The 10,160-nt window shown below is 44.1% G+C and overlaps 1 protein-coding gene across 1 annotated transcript; it reads right to left on the reverse strand.

Annotated features, from left to right (window-relative positions):
* Window positions 1-601: 601 nt before the first annotated feature.
* On the reverse strand, window positions 602-5,876 carry rp2 (RP2 activator of ARL3 GTPase). The gene is made up of 5 exons (XM_031743544.2): window positions 5,530-5,876; window positions 3,135-3,803; window positions 2,296-2,410; window positions 1,467-1,552; window positions 602-1,374 (listed from the first exon to the last, which is right to left on the reverse strand). Exons 1-5 carry the CDS (start codon window positions 5,692-5,694, stop codon window positions 1,291-1,293), a joined length of 1,119 nt encoding a protein of 372 aa, XP_031599404.1. The 5' UTR covers window positions 5,695-5,876; the 3' UTR covers window positions 602-1,290.
* Between the last annotated feature and the right edge of the window lie 4,284 nt (window positions 5,877-10,160).

A 10,160-nucleotide genomic window follows, 5' to 3' on the forward strand; every position in this document is an offset into this window, starting at 1 on the left:
CCTGAAGCACATCAGAACTGATAAAGTCCAGGAAAAGAAGATGGTCATTGAAGCAAGGCATGGTATTACACTGACCTTTGACCTCTTTAGACTTAAACACACACAAAAAGAGAACATGCTCTAAGCTCTGACCTCCATCAGTAGAAGCAGACTTATGCTGAAAAGAATGGTTGAAAACAAGATCTTTCAGCCTGTAATCTGATTTTTATAACAACATTACTTAACAGACTACAGACCTGCAGCACAGGTACAAAAGGTGTGCAAACACAGGTGATGTCCCTACATCACAGTCAGGCAGTAGTAACGCACCACACTAAGCCAGAACGCTGGACACTGGAGTCAGTGAGGACAGAAGCATGATCATAACCTCCCACTCATTTCTGACCTTCCTGTGATCACCTAACGGGACCTAATCAGAAACAACCTGACACACTTTTTGTGACCTTTAATTCTCGTCCTGAACATGTTGTTGATCTCAGAAAGAGGAAGCAGGGAGCTTCCCTTATTCACTCTCTGACACTGTGTTTGTGTAAAGTTGACTTCACAGAGTGTGTGCTGATGGCTCAAGATGATCATCGATCACATCAGGATACCCAGTCTGTCAGCTCAGCCTGAAACAAAGTTGTTTTATTCTCGGAGTACAAAAGACGCCACACATAATGAATCTTTTACTAAACATCGGGATTGAAACCATTCATGCTCCTATATAAAAACATCAGCAGAGTATAAAACAAATATTACAAATGTTGTTCTTTAAAAAACAATCACACAGAAGTGCCTACATCAGAAACACAGCTATTGTTCACACAGCGATCACTTAATCAGTCCAGCTTTGGCCTAACAATCATCAATACATCAGATACACACAGGAGTCTGTCATGTGAAACACTCTTACTCCCTCACACACTCTCCCTCACACACTCTCCCTCACACACTCTCCCTCACACACTCTCCCTCACACACTCTCCCTCACACACTCACAGACCCTGATCAGACACACAAAGAGGGCTTGGCTCTCTCAGGCAGTGCGAGCGTCCCTTGTGCAGCAGCTTGAACTACAGTCAGGTTACAGGTTCAGCACAGAGCTACATTCACAATGAAGCAACATCACCAAGTACATTCAGAGCGATATAAATATTCACAGCTGTGAGCGATGAAGGTGCAGCGGGGTTCCTGACCCAAGCTCATCACGCGCTCCTTCACCTCCTCTACTCTTTAAGGACAGAAGGACCATCAGTTTAGTCTGATCTGGACGGCGTGGAGGGCGGAGTCACCGTGACATCACATCACCTACAAGCCCATCTGCATGTCGGCGAAATTGAAGAAGTTGTCGACGTCTCGAGACGACGTGTTTTTGTTGTCGGAGACAAAAAGCTGCAAGACAAAGAAATAGCAGTGTGAACGTGACATCTTCAAAAACGCAGAGTGAAGCCGTAAGGATCAGGCCTGGAATGCGCTGCACTCACCTTTGTCCCGCTGAACACCTCACTGGCAATGTTCCTGCATGCTTCAACAACTCCGTCCCCATTCATCTCAAGGGCAATGACGGGGCCTTCAGGCAAAATACAACAGTCAAACCCTCAAGACACCGACAGCACCACCGCCCCTTCTCCACCTGTGAGTCAGCCTGATACAAACATAACCTCCCCCTTCACAACAATTGTTTTTATAAGTCACCTGTCTGCATTGTTAGGTGTGTGGCCTCTTTGACTGACAGGTGGACAGCTGTCTGCTAGCTTCACCTGAACTGGACCTGTGGACCGTGTTTGTGGTGTTGGAACTTTTTGGAGCATTTTTATTTGCCATCATGGGACCAATAAAATGGTTGCTGTGAGGTCACTCCAGTGACAGAGAGTCCAAAAAGGCTTTGCTAAGTGAAATTACAGAATTTCGATTGGATGTTACTGATTAGCAGGTATCTATGTCTGACTGATACATTTGTACAGTCTGTGGATGCAGACTGATAACCATGACAAGCATTAGCCCCACCCTCTCACATGATATGTTCACTTGTAGAAACAAACAGTAACCTTTAAATGCTAAAATGTGCAGTCCAAAACCACCAGGTGACATCACTGAAGTCCATCTTTTATATACAGTCTATGACCAGGAGTGTTACAATACAACTTGATTTAAATGGCTGTACCTGTTCAGGTGTTTTACCTGCTGTCCCCCAAATATGTAATAAATGAATGAGAGCGTGATTATAAATATCACACACTGACTGACACACACCCTCTGGTCAGTACGAAAGAGCTCCTGATCAGCTGATCAGTGAGGAAGGAGCGAGTATACCTTTGGTGATCCACTCCGTGAGGTCATCCGCGTCACTCTGAAACACTCGCTTCACGTCTTCCGGTCGCATCGACACTTCTTTCGTCTGGATCAGCACAAAGCCTTTAGCAGTCACCTGACCACATCGGAGAGAGGCTAAAGAGGTTAAAGTTCACAGTGACACTTTAAAGAACCGTCAGTGAGCATGCTCAGATTCAGAGCATGTCCCCCATGCCTGAGTGCTGGAGTCACACAAGTTTCAACATAGCGAGCAGAGCATGGAGGACTGAGTCATCACCTTGCTGTCAACCTCAAGAACCAAAACTGAAAGAATTCAGAGCAGTAAAAACATTTCTGAGACGAGGAAGCAAGTCGGTGTCAGGAGCATGACCGAGCGGGTTCATCGTACATGCCTTAGTTTGCTCAGTTTTACGGCCTTTGGCAACTCGTTTCATCTACCTGAGGACAGGTGCCGATGGCGAGTTTCCACAGCTAGAGGTTCTAATAATCAGCTCAGTGTGTATGAATAGCAATCCGCGATGCCCAAAAGCTCAGAACACTCCATTTATCTCAGCTTTCTGCTCTTGGATCTGTGTGATGTCACAGAGAGCCGAGAAGTGAGCTGTAAATGAGCTGTTCACTGAACTGAACTGTGATTCATGCTAAGCAACTCTATTGTACACATTCTGTTGTACATTATTAAATACTGTATAATCTAAAATCAAATAAAGCCGCCAACAGAAGTAAAAAGTGTACTGAGCTGTCTGTATGACACACCTGTGTGTTTGAGAGATTGAAAGGATTGCATCATTAACAAGTAAACTTCACTTTTTGCAATTCAGAGCTGGTGATGGACTCACCTCGTCGATGAGCTTGCGGGCGTTTGCAGTAGTGTACTCTCCAGCGAAGAAGACAAAGAGGCAGGACTCCTCGCTGTCCTTGCGCCTCCCACCTTTTGTCAGTGGCACGATGCTTCGTGCGGGGTCGGCGGAGACTCGCACTGACTTGAAATCGGACTCGGGGTCTGGCGCCGGAACGAAATCCAGAACAGGTGAATCCTCTGGCATCAGGCTCCAGTTGGTCTCCCCGGACACGGGCGTGAAGTCGTGGATGTTGCTCCAGTTGTTGTTGAAGATGCTCAGCCCGGCATCCTTGAAGTGGAAAGCAAGCTCGGGGTAGTAGTACTGGAAGCAGCCAAACTTCATCCCAGTGGACGACTCGATGATGGGCTGGGTGGCACAGCACAGGAACACCTCCATCTTTTTACAGTCTCGTGTGCGGAACTGCTGACATGCCACCACACACTTGATGTCTTTGCAGTCCCTGAAAAACACGCTGCCTTTGATGGGTCCCAGAACGATGCGGCAGTTCACGCAGTCGTCGATGGTGATGGTCGCCGAGTGGTCGAACACATAGATGTTGCAGTTCTCGCACTCCTGGATGACGAATTGCTGACCGTTCAGTTTGCCAGGCAGACGGCCCACCGTCACGTCTTTGAGGCCGGTCAGCATGTAGTCCTTCGGGTCCACCTGTGCAGAGAGAACAGAGGATTCAAACACTGTTCACACTCTTACGGATGCACAGAGACACGATTTTTAACCCTTCTGTGACCATTAAAGATCCGAAAACAAAGTCTGAGAGTTAAACGCTGCACGCCCTGCTAACAGATGTGTGGGAATCAGCTGGACCAGAAGTACTACTTTATTTCATGCTGCGTCATCTTTGGCATTTGTGTCATATTCAACTAAAGAACGATGATGTGTTTCTGCGGCAGGCTTCTGCTAACAAAGAGCAGCATGCACAACCTAAAACTGGCTCCTTGCTCAACTGTTCATGATGTGCAGACACGACGGTGGTTCATCAGCTTCTAAAGCATGCATGTTTGATATATCTACACAAATATGTGTTTTTAGTTAACATCGGTCCCAAAACTCAAGCCTGCCACACGTTCAGATGTCTGAGATGTGTGACTCTGACTCCACATCCCTCTGAGCCTGCAGCAAACTGAAGCTGGTTTATGGTTGGTGGATATTTTGGTTGTCACTTTTAAAGGTGTGACCTCCTGTGGGGTAACACCTCAGCTTTAATGTGTGAGCGGGGTGCACGTGAACCACATGCCGTTTGGTAGTAAATCTGATAATCAGATAACACTGGCTGCAGGAGGGAGGGGTGGGGGTGCCTGAGCCTTGCTGTCTTAGCTCGCTGCTCGGCTCACAGTAAACACGTGAAGCTGAATCTTTGGCTGGCGAACAGCAGGAAACACGTTTCCACAACAACAGGAGCCCACGAAAGCACCGTCAGTGCAGATAATGTCACCATTATCATCACTGAGACTGACAGATATGCGACATCATAAGGATGATCATGTGACGATGTTCGGTGCTAGGCCCACACTTTTTTATGCAGCATTATTTGTACCGATTATTCCGATTTTTAGTGTGTAACTGCTTCCGTCCTAACAGGAAGTGACTTGGCAACTGAATGCCACAAACTCTGCACGAGGATGGACGCATTAAACCTTTCTCTATTTTGAGGAGAGAAAAGGAGACTACCAGTGAGAGCAAAGATTATTGTTGATTAACATGTGACCCGGAGCGTTACCTAGGCAACTGGAAATTTATAATGAGCTTTTTCAACAACATTCTGATGTATTTATTCATCTCTTGCATATTCTGGTTTCTCCTAAATGAATATGTATACATAATGGAGCCGTTTTTATATATTGAAGCTTTTTATTTGTGGGCTTTGTGTCATGACTTGCTGATCTCACTGTGTTATTTGCATTTTTAGCTGTGGAGCTCCAGCTGGACCTGTGCACATTACACTTCTTATTCTTTATTTTGCTCATTTAATTTGAGTTACTTTCCTTTTATAAGGCCATGGTATGGCATTTTATTTAGCATACACAGAGTTTATTGTTATTTTTTGATAAATTTATTTAAATCATGTGGCTTTTTTTTATTTAGATGCATACAAACTGAGTTAAAGTGTAACTTTTTTTCTTCTGCATTTTTAATTGTTGAGTTTATTATTCTGCTTTCAGCTTTGAGCTGCTGTCTTTAATTGTTTGTGGCTGTAACAGGTAACACATAAAGTATCGTTTAAATTCACACATTCACATCTGGCTGTTTTGGCTGTGAACAACGACAGGAACAGAAATGTCGGTGACCTGAGAGGGCTGTTTCCGGCGTCGTTTGCCAGGTGTGATCTACCTGCGCTAAAGCCCGGCTGTGGGTGTGTCCCGGTGCTGCTTACCTTCTCTCGCTTGTCCCAGCTGTACTGCTTCGGAGCCTCCTCGCTGTTGTTGCCAAGGGGAACCGCGTTGCCCGTCGACGCAGTTTCGGCGGAGGTTGTGGTCGGCGCCCGTTCCTCTTTTTCCGGCGACTTTCTCTTGGATTTCTTGGAGAAGAAGCAGCCCATGGCGGCCTCGAAACGACAGGGCAAGCGGGAGCGGGTTTGTGGGCTCGGAGAACGCGGTTAATGCGGCCGAAGCTCAGGCTCGAACTCTTCGCTTGGCTCGGTATTTTTCAGCTTCCCGTTTCACGGCTTCGTTTCGCAACCAATCGAAACCCCGAGGGTCGCTGTGTCACCCAATCACAGACGTCAGCACAGTGACGAAAGCACGCTCACAGAGGGCACGCTCACGAGACGTTTAAGGGCAAGTAGGAAAAAAGGAGCTCAGAACCAGTCCTTCATCTAACTCTGATTTATGTTTGCGAAACACGCACATCACATGAAGCTCTAAAATGAAATATTTAATTAATTAAATAAATCATTAAATGTGTCATTAATTAATTAAAATTGGAAATAAATAATACACAATTTATTAAATGTTTTAGATGGAATGAATGGGCATTTAATTCATGATTTATATATTTATTTATTTAATTAATTAATTCCATTTTTTCTACTCAGATTTGATGTTTTTTGTCAGTATTTTGTCAGCAGTTTACAGTTTGTCAATGAAAAAATAATTGTAATTTCAGACACATGAGAATGATAGCAAACAGGGTAAAAATATTGTTAAAGGTGAAATACAAAGGTAAAATCAAACTGTAGTCAACAATGGGCAGTTATATCCTGGACCCCAGAGAGTTAACCCAGTAAATCATGAAAAAATAGGTTTAAATGATAGGTCAAAAGTGTTACATGACAGTGCGATTTCTGACATTCTTTGTAAATCTAAGCATATAACAGTTTGATTATTTGTAAGAAAAGAGTGTGAAACTTCAGTTAGACTTGTATTTCTAACCAAACCACGTTATGTTGTGTAGCCTTCTGGATTTTAAACTTATTGGGCAGCATACTTATTTATTATGAAGGCTATACAGTATATAAAATCAAAATTCACATCTAACTGAAATGTTTAATTATCTGGGCTACAGAAAGTAAGAAATTTACAGACTATGTTCATAAGAAACATGTTTGCACTTACTGCATTTTAACCATATATAATGCATATTACAGGATGTAACACCTGCATATGTGTAAAGAAATGACTTTGATTTTGCCACCCTAAGAAAATTTCTCTAGCACCACCTCTACACCTAAACAGAGGTGGGCAGCACCCACCCAGGTAAAAACTAAAAACTCTTATTTTTACAGAGCAAGCAAAGGCAGCAGCAGTGACACCAGGCCACGCCCCCTGTGGCTGCTTCCTTCACACCAGAAAGCAGCTTTCACAAACATATTATTGTGATGTAAATAATAACCGCTGACATGAAAATCATGTATTTCAAAGCTGCTGCTTTGAGGCCGCCATGTTTATGTGCTGAGGTCTAACTGCGCACAACCAAAAACCACACACACACACAGACACGCAGACACCGCCGCGCGACAGATTAGCCTGCAACTTAAGCCACAGGCCACTGTAATCAGTGGCGGTCCTAGCCTGTTTGGCGCCCTGGGCGAACACCCCCTCCGCCCCCACCAGGGGGGGGGGTCATTTGTTTGGTTGCTATGGTGATGTGTAACGGGAGTCACGTGGGTGCTAGCGGTGACATTAAGAGGGCGTTGTCAGTCTGTCTTTCACTGGTTTGATTTTGACAGAGTAGGGCTGGGTAGCTGTAGTTTTTGTTGACCGCAGCACAATGAGGTTCCCCTTGTTGCATTAGAGCCTGTGATGTTTTAAGAGTTTGAATCGCGAGCCGATCACATTGCTCTGTAAACTTTTCAAGCACTTTAATAAACAAGCAAGCAATTCCACCTCTGGCATTATTGCGTAAAGTTGACAGCGCGTCAGGCAAATAGGCAGGCTCAATCCCCGGCCTCTAGCAACTGTGGAAGTCGCTACACTCCTCTTCTTTTCTCTTTTTTTTAAACTTTAAAAACGGGTTGTGTGTGAGACTTTAAATCAACAAAATATAAAATATACATTTTAAATTGTTATTGATCCCTTTACCCCGAGTCCTAAAGTGTATATTCATTTTTTTACTCTTAAATATTTATTGTTCGTTTACTACTTTTGCTGTAACTGGAGCCTCGTCGTCTCGTCTCTCTATATACTGGACTGTATGTAGCGGAGATGACAATAAAGTTTACTTTGACTTCAGCAGCGAGCAGGCGCACTGAGGGCTCTCGCGCTCACTTTTCGCGTATAGAATTTTGAAAAAACATTGGTGCAAATTATAAGTCTGTATCATGATGTCTGGTGTTTTCGTGTTTGTAGGTTTGTTTTTATTTTGTTTTATTTTGCGAGTTGGTAATTTTGCTGCTCCAGCCAGCCAGAGAATCCCCATGCCGCCCGCCTCTCTCCTCCCTGTGCCGCAAGCAGCAGGCGCACCTCGCAAACGGAGGGCGCCCTTACTCCCAGCAAATGGGTGATAGAAAACTGATCGGTGCCTATGCCATTCCCAATATGCGCTGGCATGATGTCGGGGCAGCATGAGTACGAGCAATTTTTTTTTTTGCCGATGCCCGTGATGCCGCCCCCCACCACGATGCCGCCCCGGGCAACTGCCCGTGTCGCCCATATCTAAAACCGCTACTGACTGTAATTATAGGTAAGTCTCCTCCCCCCTGCTGAAAATGGGCTTTTTTATGATCATTAATATTCAAATTGTCATGACCACTGATCAAAGCCCATCAGTGGCTGACTGGATCAAGTTCTGATCCACTGTGGCCAAAGCTCTTGCTCATCAGGGCTCATATCGTTGAGTTTTCTCTGTCTTATTGTAGGTCTTGACTTTACCATATAAAGCGCCTTGATTGTTTTTTTCTAAAACATCGCTCTGCGGATAGATTTTAATTCCAGGGATGAGCTGACATTGTTTAATGTGTCCATTTCACTTTCATCCACATGGGAGGAAGTCCAATGCTCTTTAGGCCTCATGGTGTCATATTACTCCAATTTACTGTGGTAGTCTAGTAGCATGAGGTCAGCCGATGTCTTTGTAGCTCCTGTTCTGCCTGCAGCCTGCTGGAGCAGAGATGCTGGGAACCCTTGGCGCATGTGATTAGAGGATCACCAGGGGGTCCTTTGTCCCTCCTTGGGGGGATACTCCCACTGGGTTTAAATCTGGGACTCTCGGCCATTTGACCTTAGAACTGAAGAAGCTTCTCGGATGAGAGGTGAAACGTCTTCAAGCAACTTAAAGAAGTCCAGACGCTTTTCTTTGCAAACTCCTTTGACTACGATGACCTGGATGACTGAGAACCTTCACAGACAACCCTGTGCAACGGGAGGAATTGTAGAAGTTCAGTTTCAGCATCACTCACACAAAAGCAGAAAGTCCAAGGAAACAGCTCCAGATTTCTCAGATAGCCGAGGAGTGACTACCTACTACTATAAGCTGTGTAATATAATAATGAGCAGAATGACATAATCAAATATGCAAAGGAGTAGGAGCCCTCCACTCCCACTCACACAAAAAAACAGCCCCATTCATCTACCCATCAATTTGTAAAAACCAGGAAGATTGAAAATAAGTAATATATGCACAATAATAATAAAATAAAGTGCTGGATTAGATTAAAAAGACACAAAAACCTGCTTTCTGATTGCTTGCTAGGTTGTTTGCTTTCTTAAAGGTGCTTTTCGCAGTGACCCTCTGCAGACGCTGACTGAAACTTTGACCACCAAGGGGCAGCATCTGTAACATATTATACTGGCCATTTCCCAGTACTCAAGAACACAAGTCCGTACTTGCATTCTTGCTATTCCATATTTAGTAGGTTCACTCGGGAGTCCAGACTTCCCAAGAATGCAACAAAATCATTCTACGATTGGAACGGCAGTGTACTTGATGACATCACAACTCCAGACTTTTTACCGCCATCCACCCCCTTTTTTATAAACTGTGATTAATATTTGCAATGGAAATTACACATGATATAAAAAAATTACATCCTGTCTACTAGGCTTCATAGAGTTACACAGAATGCACGGGAACAAATAAAACACTGAAATAAACCAAACATTAGCATTAACAACCAATGAAAGATTTGGATGCAAAAATTGTGATTGGCTGTTTTGGTCCCCAATCAGCTTTCTAGCTACTCCATTCTGGAAACACTGTCCAAAATGTAGCTAAATCCAGTGGAGTGGTTTGGTTTAAACTAAACCAACAATGGTCTTAAAAAATTATATATTTTAAAATAACATAATTAAACATTCTAACCGAAAATGGGTTGAGCTACACTATGGACAGTGTTTCCAGAATGCAGTATCTAGCTAGCTGATTGGAGCCAATCACAATTTTTGCATCCAAGTCTGTGATTGGTTGGTTTTGTGGCACATTTATAAAGGTGTACAGGAAGAGTTGAGCGTGCAGGGAGCAGAGATGTTGAGAGCGGGAGCGACACAAAGCAGGTCCACAGATGTCTGCGGACCTGCAGCAATAAATTTTGTTCGCTCAAATTAAGCTTTTATTCACTCAAAATATTTT

Source organism: Oreochromis aureus, linkage group 23 (assembly GCF_013358895.1).
Source record: "Oreochromis aureus strain Israel breed Guangdong linkage group 23, ZZ_aureus, whole genome shotgun sequence".
NCBI lineage: Eukaryota > Metazoa > Chordata > Actinopteri > Cichliformes > Cichlidae > Oreochromis > Oreochromis aureus.